At 33.5% G+C, this 27961-nt stretch overlaps 6 protein-coding genes across 6 annotated transcripts; 3 read left to right on the top strand and 3 right to left on the bottom strand.

Annotated features, from left to right (window-relative positions):
- The first annotated feature begins 433 nt into the window (after positions 1-433).
- Positions 434-1743, top strand: Ttm50 (tiny tim 50). Its single transcript, XM_064048486.1, has one exon. It carries the CDS (start codon positions 560-562, stop codon positions 1679-1681), a length of 1122 nt encoding a protein of 373 aa, XP_063904556.1. The 5' UTR covers positions 434-559; the 3' UTR covers positions 1682-1743.
- On the bottom strand, positions 1728-14736 carry LOC135123648 (uncharacterized). Its single transcript, XM_064048485.1, has 4 exons — positions 14562-14736; positions 13983-14496; positions 2346-2638; positions 1728-2295 (listed from the first exon to the last, which is right to left on the bottom strand). The coding sequence occupies exons 2-4, from the start codon at positions 14488-14490 to the stop codon at positions 1747-1749; spliced, it is 1350 nt and encodes a 449-aa protein (XP_063904555.1). The 5' UTR covers positions 14491-14496; positions 14562-14736; the 3' UTR covers positions 1728-1746.
- A 297-nt stretch (positions 14737-15033) lies between these two features.
- On the top strand, positions 15034-17647 carry LOC135123647 (U3 small nucleolar RNA-associated protein 14 homolog A-like). The gene is made up of 2 exons (XM_064048484.1): positions 15034-15982; positions 16300-17647. Exons 1-2 carry the CDS (start codon positions 15101-15103, stop codon positions 17638-17640), a joined length of 2223 nt encoding a protein of 740 aa, XP_063904554.1. The 5' UTR covers positions 15034-15100; the 3' UTR covers positions 17641-17647.
- Positions 17648-18899: 1252 nt separating this feature from the next.
- LOC135123646 (U3 small nucleolar RNA-associated protein 14 homolog A-like) lies at positions 18900-21113 on the top strand. The gene is made up of 2 exons (XM_064048483.1): positions 18900-19849; positions 20144-21113. The coding sequence occupies exons 1-2, from the start codon at positions 18968-18970 to the stop codon at positions 21104-21106; spliced, it is 1845 nt and encodes a 614-aa protein (XP_063904553.1). The 5' UTR covers positions 18900-18967; the 3' UTR covers positions 21107-21113.
- A 112-nt stretch (positions 21114-21225) lies between these two features.
- LOC135123841 (zinc finger Y-chromosomal protein-like) lies at positions 21226-25085 on the bottom strand. Its single transcript, XM_064048718.1, has 3 exons — positions 25011-25085; positions 21562-21938; positions 21226-21508 (listed from the first exon to the last, which is right to left on the bottom strand). Exons 1-3 carry the CDS (start codon positions 25083-25085, stop codon positions 21226-21228), a joined length of 735 nt encoding a protein of 244 aa, XP_063904788.1.
- Positions 25086-26070: 985 nt separating this feature from the next.
- LOC135123121 (tektin-4) lies at positions 26071-27828 on the bottom strand. The gene is made up of 4 exons (XM_064047634.1): positions 27401-27828; positions 26597-27341; positions 26383-26537; positions 26071-26328 (listed from the first exon to the last, which is right to left on the bottom strand). Exons 1-4 carry the CDS (start codon positions 27787-27789, stop codon positions 26115-26117), a joined length of 1503 nt encoding a protein of 500 aa, XP_063903704.1. The 5' UTR covers positions 27790-27828; the 3' UTR covers positions 26071-26114.
- Positions 27829-27961: the final 133 nt, after the last annotated feature.

Below are 27961 nucleotides of genomic sequence, written 5' to 3'. Positions count from 1 at the left end.
TGCATCTCACCTCGCCAGCGCGCTATTGGAATGTTCACCAGAATAAGTTTATGATAAATTTGAACGGTTCGTCGGTCGCTTTATGAGTTTTTTAAAAAAATATTAGCTTCATATATTTGAAAAGAATGCAACCGAAGAATATTCGCACCCTTTCGCCGTGAATTATGCCTCCTTTAGATTAAAACAGGTGAGTGATCACCGTAATAACAACAAGTCAGCTCGGAATTGCCTAAGGAAGGGTGCATTAGAAGGTTCATATTAATATTGTTACTTTCAGACCGTTTAATCGCAACGAAAGCGTGTTTCTTCAAAGTTCGCGGGGCTTTTAATTCGGGAGGTGCTGCCAACCTAAAAAGACCGGTATTGATTGATTTGCCGCATAACAAAATTTATTAAATAATTCGAACAAAATTGACGAAGTACAGGAAATATTCATGTCTCGAAGGGTGGATTATGAATCAGTATAAATTCTTGTAAATGCTGCTGCAGCTGCGCTGAATGCTTGCCATGTGAATCGGCGAATTTGACAGTTGTCAAATGTATCCGACCTAACCTAAAAATGTACAGATCTACTTTTAGAACTTTTCAAGTCTTCAGTAACTTATTTAGACAAAAATCTTCGCTTATTCTCACCAGGAATGGACCCCGAGTGTTGTTTAAGTTACCCGTAGTTGTAATTCAAAGTAGAAATTTGGTAGAAGAAGCAAAAAAGAAGCCTGTTCAGTCACCACTTGGTAACCTCATAGCTAAAGAAACAATCGACAAGGGTCCCTCAGAGGAAGAAGAAGCGAAAAAACAGCGAGAAGCATCATGGAGAACGATGAAACTGACCCTAATGTTCTTTGGAGTGTCTTTCACGTGCCTAGGAACTTATTTAATTTTTGTCCTGGGGGCGCCAGAACGAGACAAGAACGGTAATGTTATTGAAGACGATCTGTCGAATATTTCACTGTGGCGGCAGTATTTAATACGAACGTACAGAGAATTAGATAATTATAGACGCTTAATCAAAGAGCCTTCAAGAGACAAGCTTTTACCAGATCCGCTCCAATACCCTTACTTGCAGCCAAAATACACACTCGTTTTGGAATTGACGGACGTCTTGGTGCACCCAGATTGGACTTACAACACTGGGTGGCGTTTCAAGAAACGACCAGGTTTAGAATATTTCCTTGACTCTTTACATGGACACTATGAAATCGTTATCTACACCGCCGAGCAAGGCATGACTGTTTTTCCGTTAATTGAAGCCATGGATCCGAAGAATATCATAGCATACAAGTTAGTACGGGACGCTACCCATTTTACAGGCGGACACCATGTCAAGAGTCTCGATAAGCTTAACCGCGACTTAAGTAAAGTTATTGTAGTTGACTGGAATGCGCACAACGTTCAATTTCATCCCGAGAACCTCCTAAAAATAAAACGATGGGAAGGCAGTGATGAAGATCTATCGCTGGTGGATTTGTCACTTTTCTTGAAAACCATCGTCGACAACAACATTGAAGACGTAAGAGAGGTGCTTCATTACTATAGCAAATACGACGATCCTATTGACGCCTTTAGAGAAAAGCATAAAAAATTGATGGAGCTTCTTGAAGCACAAGGTGCTGCGAAGAAAGAACAAGAGGCAAAGCCAAGACCATGGGTTCCTACAATTTTCTCGCGACGACAGTTCTAGCTCATTATATTTAAGACTTGTTGTAATTATTTGTCAAAAATTAAAGTTTGATACAAAAAATATATTTATTTGTTTACTGCAGCTGGAGGTGACCAGACACTGGTGGGCACGCATTTGTGTCTCCAGCGACATGCCGCTAAAGCTAAAACTTCAAACTGCTTCTTACAATGAGTGCAACGAACATGTTGTTCCATTTTATGCTGCAGCTTCAAATGCTGTATCATTAAGTCTCTTGAATTTGAGTCAACGTACTCCACTTTGCAAAAGGTGCACTTGTATGTTATTTGAGGTACTACTTTAATTTGGCTGTGTTCTGCAGGATTCTTAATTTGGTCAGTATATTCAAAAGCAAGTGTAGGTGTGTCTTTCTGTTTAGCTTTGCAGTACACTAATAGTAGTTGGATTTTTGGAGTTATCACTTCACAGTAACCTACTCTCGCTTCATCCCCATCAGCAGACTTTACCAGTTTCTTATTTCTGATGAACGGCACTCGCGACAGTCTAAATATAACTACCGTACTTGTCGCCATACTCTTATTCACGTCCATATACTTCACGTCTTCAAGGAACTGAACCAAAATAGTTTGCACCTCATATAACTTGGCAGGAGTCACCTAGGAAAACACACATAATTTGAAACAATCAAACTTTTATAATTACTTACTACTGGGGCTGTCTTTAATGCTTCGAGGTAAACTCTGACGTATTTTTCCAAAAAATCGTAGCTATAGCACTCCTGATGTCCATAAGCTTCTGCATGTTCAATAATGGAGTCCGAATGTTTATTGGTTTCGTGTGGTAAAAAATTTAAATATCGCACGAACTCTGTAGCTTGTCGTCGTACGAAGTATATGTCTTGTGTGCGGAACGTTATTTCAATATGAGGCCAGTTTACGAGTTGAACAGGGGATAGATCTAACCATTTTACTCCAAGATGCTGTTTCATGATTACATCGTCTGCAACAAAACAAAGTTTGTCATTTTCAGCGTTCATGGTTCATAGCTAATAGTTTTATAAAAGAGTAACAAATCCTTGTATTACGATTATTTTATTGTATTGAAAAACTGCGACAATTTTGTAAAAACAAAAAGAAAAATATTCTATTTCTAGTTGACTTTTGGTTGATAGCATTTAACTCTCGGAAGAAATTTCGCAGAGGTGTTACCAATTCCTTAACATTGCAAACAAATCAATTGTCTAAAATTATGTAGGATTTTTTTAAAGGAATTTCATAAAAAATCTGCACGTTTTCCGCTAATCAGTTAAAAACTGCTCACCAACGAAATTTACTTTGAGATTAGCTCAACAATGTTATAAAATACAATATTGCATACATAAGGTAGAACCCTCTTCAAGTTTTTATGCGTGTGTAAACGAAAGGTAGCTAAAAAATCGCATGTAAAATTCTATCTCCATTTTTCGATACACATAGCGGAGTTGACAATTTTTAAATATGACCATTTTTTGCATCAAAATGCTGAAATATGTATAGAACCGTTGATAAAAAACCTTTGAAGAACTAAATCTGTAAAAATATATACAACGTTATGTTAAAAAAATACTACTCTATGAATTCCTTTTCAATGAAACACCCCATATATGAAAAAAAAAATTGTAACTCCAAGTAAGTTTTCTCAGACTGCGTCAAAAAAATGTTTGTTTCATAATTAACAAGCATCGCATAATCTTCCGTCGCCACACCTGCATACAATGGGTGTTCAACTGAAAAAGTCATCAACAACAATTGACATTTAACAGAGTTGTTGAAAATTTTAATTTTCGCCTTGAACAACGTAGAAGATCATATTGCAATAACACAGTAGAACAGTGTTTTTGTTACATATGTTTTCTAAACATGGTCGGGAAGGTAATTTTGTGCTGAACAACTCTTAAAAGAGATAATATACCCATGTCGTCAAAAAAAAATTATTCAAATTTTTATTGTCGTCCGGTGAACAATTACAAAAAATGAAGTGAATTCTAATTTTACATAGAAAAACGCGCAAGAAACACTAAAAAAATGTTCCACAGATTTCTGTCGACAGAGATTTAATTACGTCTACGAATATTTAACCTGCCTAGCATATGTAAAAGGATCTAACTCTTTATAAAAGCCTCATGTATTCGGAAATAATGGATACTTGGGCCTTTCTCTTAAATCTTTCTTCGACTCTCTTGATTTTTCGATGAAAAGATTATCAGCAAAGAAACTTCAACGAAACATAATTTGTGGAACGTTTGTTTCCTAAAAATTCACTGATCACTAAGCTAATTGATTCCCAAATAAATTTTTCCATATCATTCAAATAGGCGTAGAACATTTGATCCTTCATTTGAATTTCAGGCCTAATGAAAATTCCTAAATATAGAGGACGTACATAAAATGAAAAGTGAAATTCACTGTAATATTTTAGTTTTTACCTTGATTTATGTTAGTAGCAGAAAGCTTAGGAAATATTGTTTTCAGATGTTGAAATGCTTTCTCTCTTGTATTTCACTTGCATAAGAAGCACATATGCTTGGTATATCCAGATTGGAAGCCAGTTACTAAAGCTACAATTTTTAAATCGCCTATCAAATTGCACTCAAACTTTTTGTCGTTAATACAGTTTAACATCAAGTGTTGAATATTCTCATATGTTTCTGCAGTTTGTATGGAGTATGCAGTCGGCAGTATTAGATAATTATTCCCATTATGCAATAGTACACGTTTACTGCCCATTCACAATGGACATAAGGCATAACAAGTACCTACATAAAGCTTGTATAAATACATAAAGTTGAAACGATGGAAAACGTATACCCCTGTTCACAATGGACGAACGTTATTCTTATGCTTATGAACGTTTTATGTAATCCTTGTGTGCGTATACAAAGTTGAAATAAGTTCAACTTTGTGCACAAATTATGTCAAAATTATGTTAAAATCTAGGGACTTTTGAATGTTGCTATTGAATTCCCTTTGACAGTTGGCACTTGGCACTTCACACCTCTATGCTTAGCCGGCAGTTATTCTGTTCTGCGTTTGCGCAGTTTAACAATTCTTACAGAGTTGAGAGTTCACTCTGTCCACTGTGAACGTACATAAGCATAAGCCAGACACAAACCAAAAACGTAAATTATGATATGCGCTCGTTCTTATGCCTTATGTCCATTGTGAATGGGCAGTTAACTGGAACTATCGACGAACAATCTCCAAAAAAAATTGTTTTGACGACGTAGGCATAATGTCTTATTAGATAGTTATTCAGCACAAAATAACCATTCAGAATACATTTTCAGAATGCTTGTAACAAGAATTTTTTCTAAAATTGTTCGACTGTGCTTGAATGATGCAGTGCATTGGGTATACGAGCCCTAACAACTAAATATTGGGACACCAAAAAATTTTTATAAAAAAATCACCAAACTTTTTAACAAAAATGTAATTTATTTTAGATGACTAAAATTTTAAAATTAATTCGTTTTGCAAAACTGTTAATGTTTACAGCACAACAAAAACTGATTTCTAACTCAAACAGTGACATAAAACTCTAAAACAACGTAACATTTTGTGACACATAAATATTGGGACACAGCAAATTCAGTAACTGGTCATATCTCCTTTTGCCTTAATAACTGCAGGAATTCTTGCCATCATACTTTCAACCAATTTTCTACAATACACAGGAGTTGTTACCATATCCTACACTCGCTAAATTTCCCGTTGAAGATTGACAATCGCTTGTGATGGATGATTTCGTAAATATTTTTTTATTTCACGCCATACCGTCTCTACTAGATTAGGTTCTGGGCTATTCGATGATCAGGGCAAACATTTATATTATTATTCTTTGTAATAAGTGTTGTAGGTGTGTAACTTGAAGCATCATCCTGTTGAAAAATATAAATATCAACAGGATAGACTGGTTCAGTAGTTGTTAATATTTTTTTACAAAGTCTCTTGATATTTGTTTGAATTTGTAATTTCCCTTCCATGAACGTTGTTAACTGGTCTTTAAATTCCGTTAATAGACATGCACCCCCAAACCATTTTTCCGCTTGCAAACTTGACTCTTTGTTTGAGATAATCCATATTAAAATTCCTTTTTTATTTCAATAACTCTTTTTCGACTATTATCTCACCCAGGCATCAAATTTGGACTCAGCGTTATATAGTACTTTTCTCCAATTTTTATTTTGGTCATATTAACCGATTTTTCTTGTGGGCAGTTTTTAATTGTGGTTTTACTTTAGCCTAAAATAATATAAATAAATAATAGAGTCCATCAAAGATAGCTTTATTTAAGATTTACAATGTAAAAACCAAGGCCTGATTTGTGTATGCATTCGCGACAATATTGTCTTGAAAAATTTAGTTGGTTATCGCTATTCCAGCAAGTAGTAATTTCTCTTGAAGTAGTCCGGCGTCCACTTTTATAAATTTTCATCAGTTGTCGTTGTTCACGCGGCTTCACAAGTGGTGGCCTACGGGGAATTTTACCTTTTATTCCGATGGTACCTCTGTCTGCGTAATATTTTACGACATTTACCATCGACGACTAAGCTATTTGGAACAAATCTTCACTTTTTCTTAGCGATTTTCCCTTGAGGTACTGAGAAATTATTATTTTCAGAACTTTTACTAAAACTAGCCCGCCGCTAACTATTTTTTTCTAAATAAAACCAACACTAGCATGAAATGCTACGATCCCTATAATAATGGCAGCATTTATCAGCTACTACGTTTGTATTTCGATAGTATACTTAGCAAATTTTCTCGGGTGTCCCAACATTTAAATGTCAGCAAAAATTGCACATTTTTTAGTTAGGTGACAATTTTTGCGCTCTAAGAAAATTTATTAATTTGCAAAATACCTCACTCTCTGCCAAAATAGATGCCCATGCATAATTTGCATTTAGCCCAAACGAATTGAATGATATCAAAAATATCTACCGGATTTTTTTGAGAAATTGTCTGTGTCCCAATATTTAGTTGTTAGGGCTCGTATAATATATGGCATGTATTCAACAAACTAAAGCATTGACTTTAGTGGAAATGGTTACAATATGACGTATGGTAAATTTATAACAAAAAATGTTTAATTTTAAACGAGAAATTTTTGAACAAATATTTTAAAGCATACACTAGATTGTTGTTTTTTTTTATAAAATTGAATCTGTATTTAATAAATTTATTACTTGATAAATAAGCACTCGAATAAGCTCACTAATATTGACGAATTAAAAATGGCACAAGACGAAACCTAAGAATGAAATTACTAAAAATTAACATCGTTTCGGTCGTTTTAATTGACGAAATATCTTCCCAGTTATTTAATTGTTATTTATGATCTTTTACTTCCCGAGCGTAAGTTAAGAAGTATTGTAATCGAGTCCATCAGGCGACTGGCTACGTTTATGTTTTCGCGACGTTTCATGACCCCTAGAGTACGAAAATAGGTTTTCCGTTTCCGTCTATCTGTCGTCTGTCTGTGATGATTTTTATTAGACAAATAATCTCCGAAACTACCAACCCGTTTGTTGTCAAATTTTACATGTATGTTAGTAATATCGTGCAAATACATTTTTAGAATTAATGACTGAGGCGACATGTTTCATTTCATTACTTATCCCATTTTCCCGAAAATTTGAGGATATAATTCAAATTGATTTGTGTCCTTGATAAAATGTTGATGATGCCATCAAAAAAATTTTATACGGAAAACTCAATAGAAACATATGCATATGATGATTCTTTACTTGTACTTTAACAATCCACACACATTAATTTTAGCTCACAGGAATCATCGTAAAAATAAAATTCTCAAAATTAAATTTTATAATTTTTCGAAGTTGTATTTGTTCGACTGTACTTTGGGATCGAGGGAAGTTCTGCGGAAATAACCCTGAACCAATTTTTTTATCGTTTATTTTCTTCTTCATGAACTTCATATTAATACTTTGTTGCACATCAATTATTTTCGAAATATCTGATAATATTTCGCAGTAGCTTCGGCAGCACACTATATACTGGGTGTCCCAGCGTACCTGTTCCACTCAAATATCTCAATTAAAACATCAAAATTTGTACTTAGGCATGCTCAGTATGTAATACAATCTATTAAATGAGTAGACTATTGGCATCGTATTAGCTTCAGTTTCACTGGAAATAACATCAACTTTTTTCCCTAAAGCTAAAGGAGCACAGTTTGTAGTACTATAAAAGAAGGCATTTTTTTCTTTTTTCAATAATATATGACTCGGTATAACAGTATTCATCTAGAAGCGTTTCTCAAGCAACGTTTCCTCGTATTTTCGTGTTCTGGCTTGTCACTTGTAGATTAAAATAAATAAAATAATGTAGTGTCAAAAAATGGAAAACCAAAGGTTCAGCAATGCCGAAACGTTAGATACGATACTTATTCACGGAAAGTGTAGGTGAAATAGACGACAATCAAGAACATTATACGAAGAAAGATTTCCGAAGAGAACAACCAATCTGAATCTTTGAAAAAGAAACGCACAGTCTTTTTACGAAAAACGACAACAGATGAAGAACATACCGTACTTGGGGAGGGTTAATGTAGATCCTCATATTTCCATTAGGCAAATACGCGAAAAAACGAATATTTCAAAATCCTTCTATACAAAGAATTTAAAAAACGGCTAAATATCATGATTACAAAATTCATTTACATCAAGCTTGTGTACCACCTGATTTTAAAAGAAGATTGGCTTTTATTGCTTGGCTAACGGAGGCACGTGAAGAGGGTATCATGGGCAATATTTTATGGTCAGATGAAACTCGTTTTAATAATAATGGAATTGTGAATCGACATAATTGACATTACTAGGCTTCAGAAAATCCTCACTGGCTAAGAAAAACTAATTTTAAACACATTTAGGACATCAAGCAACGTTTGGTGTGGAATAATCAATAGTCAAATTATCGAGCCTAAATTTTACGAAGGAAATCTAAATTTGCAAATTTATTTGGAATTTCTGTAAACGAACTTCCTGTGTTATTAGAAGATGTTCCACTCGTGGTGAGAGAAAGAAGGTATTTCTGACGAGATGGTGCACCACCACATAACGGGCGAATAATAACAGATTATTTCAAATACATTTCCCCATAGATGGATTGGCCAAAATGAAGCAATTCGGTGGCTTGCCAGATCTCCGAATCCAACACCTCTCTATTTTTTTTTTTTTTTTGTGGAGCTATTTAAAAGATAGAGTGTATCAGCAACCTCTAAGAGACTTAGAAGACCTTAAGCAAAGAATTAGGGTAGAATGTGATAGGATTAACCGAAGCCGTACAATATACATATCAAGCAAACCGACGGTGAAATGCAGTCTTTATAAGTTCAAGAAACAATTAAAATATCCACAAAAAAATAACAAATAAACCTAAATAAATGAAAAGTCAGTGTAATTAACCTATTTTATTATAAATCAACAAACAATAAAATGTAATAGTACACTTCAAAATACAAAAGGTGTACAATTTAAGCACTACCTCCACTATGTTTTGTAATTTTTTTGCTCGTGGAAGTGTTTCTAACTTGATTTTTATTTTGCGTTATTTTACAATAATTATTTAAAACAATATTTGTAAATTTTTTTAAACATTTACTAATTAAACTGTATGTAGAGTGGCCACATTCTCCTGAACTAATGTTCTTACAAGTCAACAATTCAGATGAAACTCGATATAATAAAATCTATTGATTTTCACATTTGGGAAATTCTTTTTCGAAATTTATTTTTTTTTTTAATAAGAACTTTAACATTTCAGATATAATATCAACAACGTACATATTGTTGGGGTATTTTTAACCCGCTAATATAATTAAGCACCTCTATCTCATTCTCAGTAATAGATTCAACGTTATTGACCCTTTTCCTGTAAGATCGTAAAACTTCCATAGTGACTTTTCGTGCGCACGCATCTTCAAAACCACGTTGGAAATTGTATCCGGCACTCCGGCAGCAAAGCAAAGGCCTGTGACAACAAACCGCTTTGACAGAATGCAACCGGCTACACATGCGTAATCTGTCGCTCATTGGTTAATTTAAACTTGGCGCTCCAAAAACCTGACTTCGCCTGCGCGATGTTGTCTCACTCTGTGTCATTGGAATTTATATAATGTCTACTCACTTTGCTTACAGGAAAAGGGTCAATTCAATTAAAACATCTTCTAAAAAATCTTTAATCTCAAATTCCCATGAGCAGTAGATTTCAGTTTGAGAAGCGATAACATTTTCAATTTACCTTCAGATTCCAGTATCTGAGTAACAGAAATGTGATGATTACCACCGCTCATCAACCTGTATTGACAGAAACGACTTTCCAAATTATCGGTTTGAAATCTACTTAATAAAACATAATCAAAATTCATATTATTAAGCAAATATTTTGCCAAATCTATTAATGTTTTATTCGTATGTACTATGACCACTTGAGTTTGTGACGAAAGTTTTCCATTTCTAGATTTTTTCCATTCCTGAAATTTCTAATAGATCCCAAAGATTTATCCACCTTACAAAATTTTCTAAAAAAATTAAGTTATCATCGTCAATTTTTTTAATAGCTTCATATCGTGGATCTCGAAAACGTGTTGCTTTAAAAGGGGGACTGCAGTTAACAATTTTCCACCAGTCTGAAATTAGCTGCAAAAAATTGATAGTTTCCTAAACAGCTACAATATTTCTCCCAAATTTAATTTTTAGCGCTACAATATTTTTCTCATCAAAAAGTTTGAAACAAAGGCCTCTCCACAGAAGTTGGAAATGGGCAATTCCACGAAAATGTCAACCTCAGCACATTGTTTTCTAAAAACTTTAAATTTTACTGGCATATATTTGCTTTTACAATACCATAAGACCCGCAATAAAAATTTCTTGTTAATGAGGAATAATAAAATTGTTCAAAGAAATGATAGATATTATATCTTCTTTAAAATTGGTAGAATCAAAGTAAATATCTTGATTTACATACAATATAGCGCACCGTCGTAAAGAGTACACCTTTATAGACAATAATGTACAATAAATACTTATCCCAAAATCATCTTTAAAAAAATATTAAGTACACTTATTTCTTCTGATATATGTGATAATTGGTGTAAGTAACGATAAGGGACTACTTTTCATGTTATTCGGAAATATTAAAAATAATTGCAAATCAGCTTACATTATCTCTTTTTCTCGTTCTCGCTCTCTATTTTCATTATTCTTTTATTGAAATTTCCTTGCGATTATTATTAAAAATCGCATCGTTACTTACGCGAAACGGGATAATTTTCTTTGGGTGGCTTAGCTTTGAAATTAAATAATTAATCTTAACAGCCGTCAATCTACCAGTAATTTAATTTTGCTGTGTTAATCAAAATGTCTTTAACATCCACTGAAAGAGTAAGAATCCACCGACAAAAATTAAAGAGACTCAGAATACCTAAAATCAACCAACCGAAAATATCAGCAGGAATATACGGCAAACATAAGCTGCACAAAGAAAAAAGACATTGCGCTAAAAAAAGTTAAGATACCATGAAAATAAAAGCAGAAAAGCGAGAAAAGCTAAAATAAAAACAAACAAATGGAAATTTCAAATGATGGTAATGTCATCAAGTAAATAAATTGTAAATTCGGTAAGTTTGAATATTTTTTCTTTTAGCACTTAATCCTTTTACTTACTTTAACATTACATACATTTGTTTATTTCAACTTATAGAGGTTTTCATAAAAAAATAAAATTTGCAAAATCAAATTTTATAATTTTCGAAAATGCTGGAAATGTTTCATTGTACTTCATGGGCGAGGCAAGTTCTGTCTAAACAACCTTCGACCAACTGTTTCTTTTATTTAAAACACGAATTTGCAATTTTTCTTACTTCCGTGACAGCTAATATTCACAAGTTCGCGTAAGAAACGATGACATCGTGTAAGTAACGCAATTTTTTCTCTTTTCAGACATAATCAAAATTAAACTTCTTCTCGGTTTTTGAAAACCCGAAAATTAAATTTTTTATCAATATAACTGTTTTTGTATGATAATTCACAATTCCATATAAAATGGAGAAAATTTATCAATTCCAGAAAAGGCAGGTTCAAAGGTTTCGCATAAGTAACGCAAACTTTTAATTAAATTTTGACTAAATTAAATATGACTTTAGTAATATCAAATTATTAAGAAAAAACAGAAAACAAATCTCTACGATTACGTTAAAAAATTAAAGTGTAAAAGCACTTATGAGGACAGTTTAAAATAAAAAAACTTTGCAGAGTCTCGTACGATTTTAGCATACGTAACGGTGGAATTGCCCAAATATAACTTTTCGACTTAACGATGGAGTTAATTTTACAACAGAATTTTCTTCCCCTTGATAGAGATTCTTTAAAAATGATAGTGAGACGCAACCCTTCTCTTCGGTAAATGTACAATTAACATCGCAAAAGTTTGATTTAGATCTTTTTGATTTAACCAATTATTCCGCAGATTTTTAAATAAATGAACAGGATCAAATAAATTTAAAACTGGCTGGTTTTTATAGGGATTGATGAAACTTATTTGAAGTTTGTCGTCCCCAAAAATTTCAAACATTTTTCGATTTACACTAAGATCGTCACTGCATATAGATACCACTTCGTAATTAGTGTCAGTTAGCACCTGAAGTATATTTTTTTTAACGTATGTATACAGGAAAATTTTTTATTAGAAACTGGAAAAAACCCCAAAACATCTTTATTCTTATTATTAGTAGTTGAGGCTCATGCTCACTTTGACCACAACAAAATCCTTCAATTTTGCCACCTCTGTAATTGACGTTCACATATACTTCGTCTATCAATAAATTAACCAATCTTTCGTTAGTTGGTAAATGTTTTAACTTCTCTCTCAAATAATTTATATACTCTTGTCTTTAAACCTGAATTTGTAGGTCCTAATTTTAACAATTATTTTTGCAAATATTTTGGGTGAGGAAAGGTAAAAAATTTATAATTATGTAAAATACAACCTTGCAGCCCATATTAAAGTGTCCGATGAATATCTTATTTGTTTCGCTGTCACTAATTGTAACTGTTCTGGGTTCTTCCTCTTTGGAGGTAAATTTGTTGACATATAGGACGGTTGATTCGGAAATATGGTTGGATAGGCATCCTGTGTCAATTTTGATCGTTTTAAATTTCTTTTTTTTTGTATTTTAAGGACGCTTTAAAACATTAAAATAAATAACATCGTATCATATGATATATCGTTGAAAATACAAAAAAGAGCACTATTTAATGTACTAAAAAGTTAAACCCTTTTGTATTAAAAAAATAAAATTGATGTCATTTCCGACATCCCAAATTTCAATTTTTTGTAATTTAAATAACTGAGATATTTGAGTGGAACAAGTACGCTGGGACACCCGGTATATCATCATAACAGAACAGAACCCTAATACTCCTCGCTGCTGGCTACCGACAATACTTTTGTGTGCGAGAGTACGTTTGAAAAAATATAATCTATAATAAATTGTCGCAATTATTTTTTTTGTAGAAAAATTCAGAGTAGTTAGTTTTTATTTAGATTTTTATATTTTTTAAATTAATTTTGTTTTTTGTTCGAAACCAGGGCTGTAGCTGTCTTATTTTTTAGAGTACAGCATTGTGTGACGTCACTGCGGACAGAGACATCTAACGGCAGTGAAACAAAACAATACACTTGCGGAGCCACCTTAACTTCGATTGTGTATGTCTATACTTCGAAAGAATTCGACTATTAAGCATGTACAGATAATAGAATCAGCGGCGCCACAACAAAAAGAATGCATTTATGTTAAAAGAAAATGAAATTTGATCCATTTTTCTCCTTCAAACAGAGGAAAGGACTAACGAATTAATTGAGCTAATTTATAATAATCATTTTGGGTTACATTCAAAACGTAAACAAATGGTCATGTCTTGAACGTCCGCGCAATTTTTTGGACACTACTATCAAAATAGAATATTTTTCTTGCAAAATTTCAAACATTCTAAATTCTGTGGCCTGTAAAACGGCTTACATTTTCGAGAAAATAAGATGAACCGTTCTTGATTTGATCAATAGAATATTTACAAAAAAATCAAGATCAACTTGATGACTTTTTCAGTCGAACACCTGAATGTTCAATTATTTTAAATTTGAACTTCAGTGCCTACTTTACTAAAAAAACAGAGACACCAAAGCAAAATTTTATAAACTCATGAACATTTAAATTAAAGATGGAAAACGCGAATAATTCTAGGTATATCTTTAGCACTATTATTCTGTTTACGTAAAATACTCACCCCCAACATTTGAAAACACAAGTGTATTCAACAAATGTGCAGGACAATTAATAGAAATAGCATATGATGAAAATTCCGGTTCTTTCTTCCCATTTGGAATCTTATCTGCTTGAGGTGTGTCTCCTAAACTCTTCATTGCATTTGCTTTCATCGCATTAGCAAACTGGCCACGCAACATGCTCGTCAACTTATGTATCATAAACTTCTGAAACCTCTGGAAATAGTGCTCTTTCTGGAACTTTCCAGCCAAGAACTCTCCTTTAAAGTGCCACCCTGACCACATATTCATGAAGGCTACCAGTATCACTGGTAAATGTTCCATAAACTCTGGTGGCATTTTATCTCTGGCACAGTCTGAGAGCTTTAACTCATTCACTGCGTAATCTCGAAGCTCATTCTCCGTCACCGTAATTTGTCCATCTGATACAAAAGCGTTGAATATCTTCCACGCTAATGAATTCTGATCAGTGGGCACCGCAGGTACCGGAGAGGCTTTAACTTTGTTCATTTTGTGCTAAAATGAGCATATTGATTTTATTAGTGAGGTTAAAGACTTATTTTTTATAATTCCAAACTTACTTGTGTGAAACCACAAAGTTTTAACTACTTCACTAACTAATATAACTAAGTAAGTTTTCTTTAATAATACGGTAACAAAAAACTATTTGTTTAGCATTGTTTACACAAAACTTTGGACAATACAAAAACTGTTTAGGTTTACAGTTTACAGCATGTTTACAGGTTGTTTTTACTGACAGCAATTGCTACCAACAAGAAAAAATATACATGTGTGAAGTTGGCATTTATTTTATTACTTACTTTTTAATAATAATTTATCATTATTTGTAACATTACATCATTATTGCAACATACCATCTGTACAAAATTCAACAAAATGAAATAGATAGAATATTAGCGAAAAATAGGCGTGCCTAGTTATAACTTATAATTAAAATAATATTTCAAATTTTGAATCAGGTGAAGTATGAACTTAGCTAGGGTAACGTCGGTAATGTCATTTCCATATGTCAATTTACAAACACAACCTAACCTAAAATAAACGTCACGTGTAGTGATTTGCACCGGGTGCTGCTATTTTTCTCTCAAATATTTCAAAAATGGAAAGTGATACAAGTGAAAATTACGAAGATTTCTACACAGAAGAAGATGCACAAAAGCACGAAAAATTAGTAGACAAAGTTCTTCGTTTGAATAAGACTCAACACATTAGAAAACCATCTCGTACAGAGCCCACGTTGCAAATATCTGAATTCAACTTAGTTAAGTCCAGTGGCGGTGATAAAGGTTCTGTTGAGATAAACGACCTGACCAAGTCTTTGCGAAACCGGAAAAGTCGACTCCGAATAAGCGAAAATGTTAAAAGAGCCCATAAGGCTTCACACACCCTTCCCAAGCCCTTGGAAAAACCCCAGGCAAACAAAATTCGCAGAACGGTGGCTTATGAGAAAACACGGTTAGAGTTGGATAGATGGGAAGCGACTGTGACTGCAAACCGAGTTTCTACTAATTTATCGTTCCCTTTGAACGATGACGTCAAGATGGACCAGAAAGAGTCTGAAAATTTTGCAAGTATGTGGCGGGTGAAGTCGAAACTGGCAGAGGAATTGGAAAAACATGAGCCTACAGTTGAGGAGTATCATATTAGTTTAGAACAAGAGGAGTTTCCTTTAACAATGAAAGAAATGTTGGCTAGGCGAAAGGAAGCGGCGAAGTTGAGGGCGTATCAGGGGTATAAGGAGGCTAAGGCTCGGAGACAGAATAAAATTAAGAGTAAGAAGTATCACAGGATACAGAAGCGGGAGAAAATCAAAAAGAAATTAAAGGAGTTTGAGCAGCTGCAGAAAACTAATCCAGAAGAGGCACTCAAAAAATTAGAAGAAATTGAGAAATCGAGAATCGAGGAGAGGTTTAGTTTAAGACATAAAAGTACGGGGAAGTGGGCAAGAAATCAACAGATTAGAGCTAAATATGACAAAGAGGTAAGATATATTTTGAGTTTTAATAATTATAATAAACAATTTAATAAATTCTGTAAATGTGTAAAAGACAGACAAGCAATTCTAAATGAGATAAAAGTCCTATATTATTTTACAAATTTTATGTTGGGTTTGCCTAGCAAAAATTTCAGATGACGTCATCAAATTGTTGGTGTGGATGATCAAACAAATTTTAGTTAGACAGACGAAAACAACAGAACTATTTTTTGTACTCTAATAGCTTACGCTAGAAAAATAAAAATATTACTGTCTCGAAAAGTAGCAGTTGCAATTAATTTTTATTATTGTTATTATTTTAGAGTCGACAAAATCTGGCCCAACAGTTGACACTAAGCCGAGACCTGACCCAGAAGTCAAAAACCAATGGAAGTTCGTCAGAAGAAGAAGATGAAGACGTTGAAAAAGCCCCAATGGGGATTGATGAAACTAATCCATGGGTAAATGGTGTCAAACCTGGAAAAGAAGTTGCCGATTTTATTAGCGGATATCGAAAATACTGGCTGGAACAAAATAAGACAGCGCAAAAATCGGATGCAGAAAAAACTGAAGATGTGTTAGAAAATTCCGAAAATGTAGACTCAAATTTAATTAAACTTGACCAACCAGAATCCAACAAAAATGTTTTATTGAAGAAGAAAAAGCAAAAAGTTGTAACTTCGGATTTAAGCTTTGACGTTGAAGAAACTGTTGAAAAACTAGAAAAGGACAAAAAAGTTCCACAAAAAAAGAAAAAACAAAAAAGGAATGAACAGATGAACAACTCAAAATCAACATCAGAATGGGAAGTGAGCCTTGTAGAAAATGGTGAAGCAGTTGAAGATATGTTCAAGAGAGCAGAAAATAAATTAAAGAAGAAAATGTTAAGGAACGTAAAACAGTTAAAAAAGAAGTTGGTTCCAAAAACATTGGCGAAACTACAACGTGAGGTCGCAAAAGATAAAGTAAAGGTGGATTTGTCTTTACCCATACAGAAAAAAACTCCCCAAATTGATGAAGCACTAATTGAAAATATAGATGCAGAAATCAGAAGCAATGAAGAGTTATCAAATTTGAAAACTATTTTGTCCTCACAAACCAAACAGAAACCCTGTGATATTGATCCTGAAAAATATTTGAAAATTAACCCAACTAATTTAGCAACCGCCATACCTAATATAGTGACAAATGAAGAAGTAGATGACCAACGAGCGGTAATTTCTGAAGCTTTTGAAGACGACGATATTGTTGACGAATTCAATAAAGATAAAAGTAATGAGGCTGATAAAGATAAACCTAAAAATATTAATCTTACACTGCCTGGATGGGGTTCATGGGGAGGAACCGGCGTTAAAGTAAATAAACGAAAGAAGCGACGTTTCACGTTAAAGGCGCCTAAGAAAATCCCGAGAAAAGACGATAATAAAGGATTTTTGATCATAAATGAAAGTGCACAAAACAAAGTTAAAGAACACATGGTTTCAGAGGTTCCTTTTCCTTTCAAAACTGTCAAGGATTTTGAGGCTAGCGTAAGGGCACCAATAAGCAATACTTTCATGCCAGAAACAGCGTACAAAAAACTAATAAAACCGGCCGTTACTACAAAAATGGGAACGATAATTGAACCAATGAGCAAAGATTTGCTTTTAAATAAAAACAGTTGATTTTAAATGGAAGTTGTTAATTTAAAAAAATGTATAGTTGTACAGCAGTTGAACTAATTTCTCATCAGTAGCAAATATATTCTCTTCATGTTTTTGTTTTTTAAAATTTCCTAATTTCATGTTTCGAATTTATGTGATGTTTTAAATGATAATTCCACTTAGTTTTGTACAGGCACTCTTGACACTCACACTTTAACACTTTTTTCACGCAAATGTACCAGGTCGACGTGTTTTTTCAAAAAATAATTTGTTTTACCTTTGTATGGACACTTTTTGCATTCATAATACTTTGTTTTCTTTTCATTGAAATGTCATATATCCATGTGTTTTTTTAAAGCAGAATTAAAGGTACTTCTATAGGGGCACTTTTGACATTTATACCATTTAATATCCTGTTCGTCTATATGGTGTGTTTTTACTACATACTGGCTATACACACTTGAACTGTGTTTACTTTTATATGAGCTTTTTTTTGCATTCATACTATTTAATATCTTTTTAATCCAAATGATGCACATTTATGTGACTTTTTAAAAGAGAATTATACATAATCCTATATGAACAGTTGTTGCATTCATAGCATTTAATCTCGTGTTCATCCAAGTGATGTGTATTTGTATCCCTTTTTAAGCCGTCTGGTATTTTGTTTTCAATGGGCACTGCTAACATTCAAACCACTTAAATATTTTTTCATCTGTATGCTTTGCAAGCATGTGTTTTTATGCTCTATTTCATTTTAAACCTACGGTGGCGTTCACTAGACAAGATTTTATCCTTAGTTATGTATAAAGCGGAATTTATAGTTTTGGAACATTTTTCAATTTCTGGAGAGTTCTCAGCGAGATGAAAACTGCAGTTCCCACAGTCATAGTTTCCAAGAGCATCATATTCTTCAGAAATATCAGATAACAAAAAAAAACTGCTTGTTCAGCATTATTGTTTCCACAAAACGAGAAAACATTGGAAATTTCAAAAAACTACTGTTACAAGTTGTTACTGACAAGGAAAAATACACTTGTGTGAAGTTGGCGTTTATTTTATCAATTACTTTTTAATAATAATTTATTATTATTTGTTACATTATTAACACACCAGCTGTGTAAAATTTAACAAAATGAGATAAGCAGCATATTACAGAACAATAGAGATAACTACATAGTTGTTATTAATAAAATAATATTTTAAATTAAGTGAAGTATGAAATTAGCTAGGTAACGTCATTTGTCAATTTACAAAAACACAACCTAACCTAAAATAAACCATAAACAAACAACACGTGTAGTGATTTGCACGGGGTGCTGCTACTTTTCTCTCAAATATTTCAAAAATGGAAAGTGATACAAGTGAAAATTACGAAGATTTCTACACAGAAGAAGATGCACAAAAGCACGAAATATTAGTAGACAAAGTTCTTAGTTTGAATAAGACTCAACACATTAGAAAACCATCTCGTACAGAGCCCACGTTGCAAATATCTGAATTCAACTTAGTTAAGTCCAGTGGCGGTGATAAAGGTTCTGTTAAGATAAACGACCTCACCAAGTCTTTGCGAAACCGGAAAAGTCGACTCCGAATAAGCGAAAATGTTAAAAGGGCCCATAAGGCTTCACACACCCTTCCCAGGCCCTTGGAAAAACCGCAGGCAAACAAAATTCGCAGAACGGTGGCTTATGAGAAAACACGGTTAGAGTTGGACAGGTGGGAAGCGACTGTGACTGCAAACCGAGTTTCTACAAATTTATCTTTCCCTTTGAACGATGACGTTAAGATGGACCAAAAAGAGTCTGAAAATTCTGCAAGTATGTGGCGGGTGAAGTCGAAACTGACAGAGGAATTGGAAAAACATGAGCCTACAGTTGAGGAATATCATATTAATTTAGAACAAGAGAAGTTTCCTTTAACAATGAAAGAAATGTTGGCTAGGCGAAAGGAAGCGGCGAAGATGAGGGCGTATCAGGGGTATAAGGAGGCTGAGGCTCGGAGACAGAATAAAATTAAGAGTAAAAAGTATCGCAGGATACAGAAACGAGAGAAAATCAAAAAGAAATTAAAGGAATTTGAGCAGCTGCAGAAAACTAATCCAGAAGAGTCACTCAAAAAATTAGAGGAAATTGAGAAATCGAGAATCGAGGAAAGGTTTAGTTTAAGACACAAAAGTACAGGGAAGTGGGCAAGAAATCAACAGATTAGAGCTAAATATGACAAAGAGGTAAGATTGCAGAGTTTTAAGTAAATTTACATTAGGTATAAAAAACGTTTCAATAAAACACAAGTCTTATATTATTTTACAAAATTTAAATCGGATTTGTCTAGTAAAAATTTGCGATGACGTCATCAAATTGTTAGCGTGGATGACAAACAAATTTTGATTAGCGCTTAACCATAGACAGACAAAAACAGGAAAACTGTTTTTTGTATTGTTAAAGCTTATGCTAGAAAAATAAAAACACTGCTATCGCGTAAAAATAACAATTCTAATTAATTTTTATTATTATTGTTATAGAGTCGACAAAATCTGGCCCAACAGTTAACACTAAGCCGAGAACTAACTCAGAAGTCAAAAACAAATGGAAGTTCGTCAGAAGAAGAAGATGAAGACGTTGAAAAGGCCCCTAGAGGGATTGATGAAACTAATCCGTGGGTAAATGGTGTCAAACCTGGAAAAGAAGTTGCCGATTTTATTAGCGGATATCGAAAATACTGGCTGGAACAAAATAAGATAGCGCAAAAGTCGGATGCAGAGAGAACTGAAGATGGGCTAGAAAATTCCGAAAATGTAGACTCAAATTTACCTAAATTTGACCAACCAGAATGCAACAAAAGTGTTTTATTGAAAAAGAGAAAGCAGAAAGTTGTAACTTCGGATTTAAGCTTTGATGTTGAAGAAACTGTTAAGAAATTAGAAAAATACAAAAAAGTTCCACTAAAAAAGAAAAAACAAAAAACGAACCAACACCCAACTAATTTAATTATACCTAATATTGTCACAAATGAAGAAGTAGATGACCAACGAGCGGTAATTTCTGAAGCTTTTGAAGACGACGACATTGTCGAAGAATTCAATAAAGATAAGAGTAATGAGGCCGATAAAGATAAACCTAAAAATATTAATCTTACGTTGCCTGGATGGGGTTCATGGGGAGGAACCGGCATTAAAGTAAATAAACGAAAGAAGCGACGTTTCACGATGAAAGCGCCTAAGAAAATCCCGAGAAAAGACGATAATAAAAGATTTTTGATCATAAATGAAAATGCACAAAACAAAGTTAAAGAAGACATGGTTTCAGAGGTTCCTTTTCCTTTCAAAACTGTCAAGGATTTTGAGGCTAGCATAAGGGCACCAATAGGCAATACTTTCATGCCAGAAACAGCCTACAAAAAACTAATAAAACTGGCCGTTACTACGAAGATGGGAACGATTATTGAACCAATGAGCAAAGAGTTGCTTCTAAATAAAAACAGTTGATCTTAAATGGAAGTTTTTAATTTAAAAAAGTATAGTTGTACAGTAATCGAAGCAATTTCTCAACTTCATGTTTTTGTTTTAAAATTCCCTAGTTTCATGTTTCGAATTTATATGACGTTTTAAATGATAATTCCACTTGTTTTGTATAGGCACTCTTGACACTGATACACTTTAACACTTTTTTCACCCAAATGTTCCAGGTCGACGTGTTTTTTCAAAAAATAATTTGTTTTACCTTTGTATGGACACTTTTTGCATTCATAATACTTTGTTTTCTTTTCATTGAAATGTCGTATGTCCATGTGTCTTTTTAAAGCAGAATTAAACTTACTTCTATAGGGGCACTTTTGGCATTTATACCATTTAATATCCTGTTTTTCTACATGGTGTGTTTTTATCTGGCTATACACACTTGAACTGTGTTTACTTCATATGAGCATCTTCTGCATTCATACCATTTAATATCTTTTTCATCCAAATGGTGCACATTTATGTGGCTTTTTAAAAGGGAATGATACATAGTCTTACATGAACATTTGTTGCATTCATGCCATTTGATCTCATGTTCATTTAGATGGTGCACGTTTGTGTGCAGTTTTAAAGCTGATTGATGTTTAGTTTTGTAGGGACACTTTTTACATTCAAACCAATTTATAGCATTAATTATTTTTTCACTCAAATGGTGAGCATTTATGTGATATTTCAAATTGCCCTTTTGTTTAGCTTTGTAAGCACACTCTTTGCATTCATACCATTTAATCTCGTGATCATCCAAGTGGTGTGTATTTGTGTGCCTTTTTAAGGCCGTCTTGTATTTTGTTTTAAATGGGCACTGCTCACATTCGAACCACTTAATTATTTTTTCGTCTATATGCTTTGCAAGCATGTGTTTTTTTAAGCTGTATTTCCTTTTAAATCTACAGTGGCATTCACTACAAAAGATTTTGTCCTTGGTGTTATATAAAGCGGGATTTATACTTTTTGAACATTTTTTATTTTCTGGAGAGTTTTCAGCGAGATGAAAGTATGTTACAAAACTGTAGTTTTCACAGTTATAGTTTTCAAGAGCGTCATATTCCTCAAAAAGGTCTTCCCTTTTTTGTTGGTTGAGATTGTGATATTCTTTGAGATGTTTCTTAAAAATTAGTGTCAGGTCAGTTTGGAACTCACAGTCTTTGCAGTAGTAAACTTCAACGTTAGTTCTTTCGCAACTAAAAGGCACTAGTGGTAATCTGTGACGTCTATCATGGTTTACCATGAGGAAAATTGATGTTGTAAAGTACGAGCAAATTTTGTAATCATGGACATTGTGGGCAGAAAGTTTAAGTGGAGAAAACTTCTCAAAAAATTCCCAACAGTGACATTTTACGCTATCTGAATAAGTTAAATGAAGTTAAACTTTATTAGAATATTTCACGCAACGTTTAAATTTTTTCTACCTGTTTTATTTTTCTGCTGCCCAAACATAACCTCAAACTGTACAACAAAACCAGTGAGTATAGTGGTATAGATGTTAAATACATAGTCACTGACAAAACATAATAAATAAAGTACACGTTTGACGTTTGATATCAACAACAATTTCAAATCCGAATCTCATGAATGACTCGGATTTAAGGATGGGATTATCGGAAATTTCTAAATTGAAATCAGTAGAAAATGGTACGTTTCACCCCACATTTTTTTTTTTTTTTTTTTTTTTTAATTGTATAACAACATTTCGCAATTTAACTTTGAAATTGTAAAAACCAAATGCTTTGAAAACTTGCAAGCTTTTTAAGATTTATCGTAAGCATGGTAAATGGTTAATAATTTTTTTTCGTTTATGTTCCTTAAATATTATAAAATTACATACTCCATGCATGTGTATAGAATCCGTATTGAAGTTTTCCGCTGGACATCGAGATTTTTGGGAAAAAAATCAAAGTTGTGTTTTATAATTTAACTTTAAAATGGCAAAAGCGAATGTACTGAAATATTCCAAACGTTTTAGGGTTATAGGAACGATGATAAATCGTTAATCAAAATTTGTTCGGTTAAGGCCTTCCCAAAAAATCTTAAAATTGTACCCAATAAATATTCTTTAAATTTTCATATCTGATTTATAAATCCGTGTTGACTTTTTGCCCTTAGCATCCAGATTTTTGTAAAAAAAATCAACACTGTATAACAATATTTTACAATTTAATTTTGAAATTGCACAAACCGAATTCTGCGACATCCTGAAGATATTTTAAGATTGTTTTGTGTCATTTCCTCTGCGTTGAGGATACAAAATCAACCAAATTTCATTTTCTTTTAACCGCTGATGCTTATTGTAATCTGAACGTGCGAAAAGTTGAATTCGGTCGAAGTCTAAACATAAACAGTGGAAGTTAAGCATATACTGAGAAATTGAGAATGTCTATATTTTTTCCCGTTAGTTATCTGCTTTAAATATATTTGATATTTAAAGACGCGGGAGTTGCCGGGATATTAATTACGCCACTTTGTAGAGGTTAACAGTTATCACAAAACAAAAATCACGAAACCATATTTTAAAATTTCTGTCAAAATAACCTTCCAGAATTTTTTTACTAGCTTTGTTTTTCTTGATAGCGTCAGCTCAGAAACATATTTTTTGTATAAATGTTACTATGCGCAATACGCATACCTATTGTACATACAATATTTTGTCAGTATTTATTTTATCTAGTGTTAACATTATAAAAATTGTAACTACATGTGATACATACAATGGCCAATTTTATGTAGATGCACATCATAATAACGACACACTAAAAACAAAATGTAGAACATCTGTACAATAATAATAAATCAGTCATGACTGTCGCTACTACAAACTGGTTTATGTTATGCATGCATAGTGATGCTGATGTCACACAACAAAAAAAAATTAAATAAGTTTAAAAACAAAAAAATATGCACACATGATGTCTGGGTTGTGGTATTAAAATGACCCAAGCAGTAAGAAATCTAACATCAAATTTTAGACTTAATAATTAAAGAAATATTAACAATATATTTTGGTCTATCTCATAAAGATATTTTTGTAAAAACAGTTTTTTTGTGAAAAATAATAAAAAATAATAATAATAATTATAATTATAGCTTAATTAATTAAGTTGTATGCGAAATTATCCGTTAATTTATTTAATTGGTTAAAATTAACTTACCAATAATTGATAATTATTTTTCATGTATCTACAGGTGGGTGAACTAAAAGGGGACACCTCGATTAACTTTTATTTTATTTTTTAATTTTTAATTAAATTTACCTAAAGATGCACTAGTGAACAACTCATTGCAATTTGGTACACAGATAAAAGTATTTGAATTTTGCTTCTTTGCAAAATATTAAATTTGATCCCTCGTGCTATTTAAAAAAAAAATCAAGTTGGCCTTGTAGGGGTTAAAGGTTGGCTAAAGGGTCTCAGAGGGGGTATCAGAACAAAAAAAAAAAACGCGATCATGGGCAACGGAAGAAATTACAGAATTAGTTCAGCAAAAAGATCAATTGTACAAAAAAATTCTGTCTAACAGAAGAGAAGACAATTACACGAAATACAAAGAAAAAACAGAGAAGTGAGAAATAAGATAAAACGAAAAAAAATATGTTCTGGAAGAAGAAATGCAATCAAATAAATTCATTCATATATCGGTAGCTCTAGATCAACAGCAGTTTGGCAAACTATAATAACTTTCGCCGTTACGTTGCCGTTGACGTTAGGTTTTCAACCAATCACATTGCGGTTCTGTGTTGCGGTAGTGAGCAATGATGCCAACTTGAAGGAAAATCCCCTAAAGTAGGGAGGACATTTTTCTGGTTTATGGCACTAATTCCACGAAAATCAAATTTTGATAGAGATAATGAGGTCCACTAATATTTAAGACATTTAATCACCTGATCACCGAAACTCTCATATTTTAAATAGCTGCCATCATTTTCTACACTGTCGCTTTCGGTCAGCACATGCATTGTTAGATAAAGATATTTTTGTAAAAACAGTTTTTTTGTGAAAAATAATAAAAAATAATAATAATAATTATAATTATAGCTTAATTAATTAAGCTGTATGCGAAATTATCCGTTAATTTATTTAATTGGTTAAAATTAACTTACCAATAATAATTGATAATTATTTTTCATGTATGTACAGGTGGGTGAACTAAAAGGGGACACCTCGAATAACTTTTATTTTATTTTTTAATTTTTAATTAAATTTACCTAAAGATGCACTAGTGAACAACGTAATTAGAAAATTAATTTTTTTTTTTGGTTAATAAATAAAAACTTCTTGGAGGTGTCTCCTTTTAGCTGACTTATCCTATACATAAAAATACCGGGTGACTGTTTTACTGACTGATGTAAATTTTTGTGTTGAAAATTCTGAGATATTGGCAGCAATGCTAATATAGCAGTTCACAGTTGCCAATTTTGACATGAGCGCATCTAAAAACCAATGAGAAGATGGCAGCTACTGAATTGGCGCCCAAAATTTCAATTTGACCTCAAGTATGCTATAAAATTTTAAATACATTACCAACCTTACAAAAAAAATCACAAATATACAATATTCTCATATTGTATTTAAATATTTTTCGTGTATCTAATTCTTTCAAGTTTTGATGCTTGAAAGCAATTTAAAGATGTAGTTTTCAAAAATTTTATCTAAACTGGTGACCATTAAAGTTTTGTTTTTTTTTAATCGAACTACTGCATTCGCGGCCCTTGAAAAGTAGGTACCAAAACTTTAAAAATTGCAGTAAATCAGTTCTTTATCAGTTTTACAAATTAAAATGGAAACTGAACATCAAAAAATACTAAACACCGAAGTCAAGTACCATTTTAGAAAGTTAGAAGCATAATTTCTTACAAATTGATTGTCAGATAACTCATACTTATTAACAATGCTATGACGTTTTAGTTGGGATGTTCTTACACTCAAAAAACTTCATATAATACCCCTATCAAGACAAATATGATACACATGCTTTTCAATGCTTTTTAATATCCAGACAATGCTGTTGCTGATGGATAATGTGAACGAATTAGTTGCGATCTTCCTTTATCAATCTCAAGAGTTTTTCGTTTGAGCATAATTTCGCGTTCCAAATCGTTACGTGCTGTAATAAGATTGGCTTGAGATTCTTCAGCTTGTTTCAGTTGCGCTTGAAGTGCAGCAATGTTTTCTTTAATAAACTTGACTTCTTCTATAAGCCTGCAAAAGAACGTTTTTGCATTATGTAAGTATGTTATTATTACAAGCACAAACCCAAAGTGAGGTACATCACGACAGTTTTCAACTCGTGGTCGACCGAGTCTATTATCGAGTCTCGTTTGCGCTTTTTTCATTGGGATGTCCATTCTTCTAATGGCATTGCGAAGATCTATTACAAGAATTTCAACATCAGCCAAGTCTTTCAGTACCTGAAAATTTGTGAAAACGTAATTTATAAATCTCGAAAGAGTCTAATCTTGGAATTCACCTTTTTCAATTCATATTCCAATTTCTGGGTCATCTCTTCCACACATGCTACTCTCCTAGAAAGAGCTAGTTCAACTTTATCAGCTTGCGATCTCAAATCTCTGGCAGCGTTGATCAAGATTGCGTCCAACGTGGCCCTCAAAGTTTCCGACCTTTGTCTTGTAGCTTTAGCTTCCGTCAAGGTTTCTTCGGTAAAGTGTGTCCAATATTCTGGAGTAGACTGATCGTCGGGAAATATTACAGACCCTGGTTTAAACAACATCGTATTCGAACTATTGTTGAGCAAAATATTCAACGCCTCAATCTCGTGTGCCACCGTTTTGTCGCTCCAATCATATTCCAGTCTTTGCTTAGCAGTTTTGTCCTCAACAAGCTGCGCTTCAATGTCCTTCAAAGTCCTAGTGAACGTCTCTCGAATCTCTGCTGTCAAAGCTAGTTCTCTTATTAGCTCGACTTCGACTTCGTCACGCACAATCTCCGTGTCTAATCGCCCGCTTCTCCTTTCCAAGCATTCACCAGCGATGGACTCTGGCAGCTGCAGCACCTTGGATGCCTGTTTCAATCTGCGCCGCTGCTCTTCTGTTTGTGTTATTTCTTCAGACATTGCTTCTATTTCCGATTCTATTTCGCACTTCCAGCGATGGACTTCTTGTTCTCTTTGGCGTAGCTTCTTGGTGTTGTCTTCTTGCTTTTTGTCGACGTCAGCAGTGGTTTGGATCAAGCACTGGCGGCCATTCCAGTCAATACTTCAAAAAACGCATAACAAGCAAAATGAGTGTCGTAGATGTTTGAAAGTTTGCCTTACAGGTTCATTCTGTGTTGTTCTCGGGCCGACATGTCCAAAATTTCCTTGTTGTGTCTTCTCCATTCCCCTTCGCTGTACCTCGCAATCGAGTATTTGTCGACTACGGGTCGTGTTCCAGTAAGTCCAGCCATGGGGCTCCAATCAACTCTGCCGGTCGCCCATGGTCCAATTGGTCCCATTGACGTGTCTTCGTTTGCTGGGATGGCATCTTCGGGTTGGGGCAAATAACACGGAGCAGTTGCACCTGGAACGGGTCTTAGGTTATTAGGAACGGGAGGTTGGGAGACAGGATCCGGTTCAGGAGACGGTGTTGTGGGAGTCTCGACGTTTTGTACATTTTGTTCGTTTGGACACTTTTTGCAACAGGGATTGACGACGCCGGCAGACATTTCTAAGATAAAATCAAAAATAGGGGGACGTTGCTAAGGGAGTCTACGCGTGGTTTTGATTGATCAAACATTAGTGTTTTCTAGGCAACGGTGCTTTTGTTGCTATGGCAACGGACGAACTTGATTTGGGTTTTCTATAGTGCATTTTTAATTTGATAAGCTTAAAATGGAG

Source organism: Zophobas morio, unplaced genomic scaffold, assembly GCF_036711695.1.
Source record: "Zophobas morio isolate AGI-343-1 ecotype UQ-CSIRO unplaced genomic scaffold, CSIRO_AGI_Zmor_V1 ptg000006l, whole genome shotgun sequence".
Lineage (NCBI taxonomy): Eukaryota > Metazoa > Arthropoda > Insecta > Coleoptera > Tenebrionidae > Zophobas > Zophobas morio.
This window is presented reverse-complemented; position numbering and strand designations above follow the sequence as displayed.

Bases quoted from the DNA above. Each gene is read 5' to 3' on its own strand.
- Ttm50 (XM_064048486.1), top strand. From the start codon at position 560: ATGTACAGATCTACTTTTAGAACTTTTCAAGTCTTCAGTAACTTATTT.
- LOC135123648 (XM_064048485.1), bottom strand. From the start codon at position 14,490: ATGAACAAAGTTAAAGCCTCTCCGGTACCTGCGGTGCCCACTGATCAG. The intron at 2,639-13,982 runs GTGAGTATTTTA...GTTTTGTTGCAG, and splicing joins TGTGTTTTCAAATGTTGGGG to ACGATGTAATCATGAAACAG. The intron at 2,296-2,345 runs GTAAGTAATTAT...GTGTTTTCCTAG, and splicing joins CATTAAAGACAGCCCCAGTA to GTGACTCCTGCCAAGTTATA.
- LOC135123647 (XM_064048484.1), top strand. From the start codon at position 15,101: ATGGAAAGTGATACAAGTGAAAATTACGAAGATTTCTACACAGAAGAA. The intron at 15,983-16,299 runs GTAAGATATATT...TTATTATTTTAG, and splicing joins GAGCTAAATATGACAAAGAG to AGTCGACAAAATCTGGCCCA.
- LOC135123646 (XM_064048483.1), top strand. From the start codon at position 18,968: ATGGAAAGTGATACAAGTGAAAATTACGAAGATTTCTACACAGAAGAA. The intron at 19,850-20,143 runs GTAAGATTGCAG...TTATTGTTATAG, and splicing joins GAGCTAAATATGACAAAGAG to AGTCGACAAAATCTGGCCCA.
- LOC135123841 (XM_064048718.1), bottom strand. From the start codon at position 25,085: ATGCATGTGCTGACCGAAAGCGACAGTGTAGAAAATGATGGCAGCTAT. The intron at 21,939-25,010 runs GTGATTAAATGT...GAATGTGAGCAG, and splicing joins ATGAGAGTTTCGGTGATCAG to TGCCCATTTAAAACAAAATA. The intron at 21,509-21,561 runs GTATGAATGCAG...AAGTGTGTATAG, and splicing joins GATGAAAAAGATATTAAATG to CCAGATAAAAACACACCATG.
- LOC135123121 (XM_064047634.1), bottom strand. From the start codon at position 27,789: ATGTCTGCCGGCGTCGTCAATCCCTGTTGCAAAAAGTGTCCAAACGAA. The intron at 27,342-27,400 runs GTAAGGCAAACT...CGTTTTTTGAAG, and splicing joins GAACAACACAGAATGAACCT to TATTGACTGGAATGGCCGCC. The intron at 26,538-26,596 runs GTGAATTCCAAG...ACAAATTTTCAG, and splicing joins TGGAATATGAATTGAAAAAG to GTACTGAAAGACTTGGCTGA.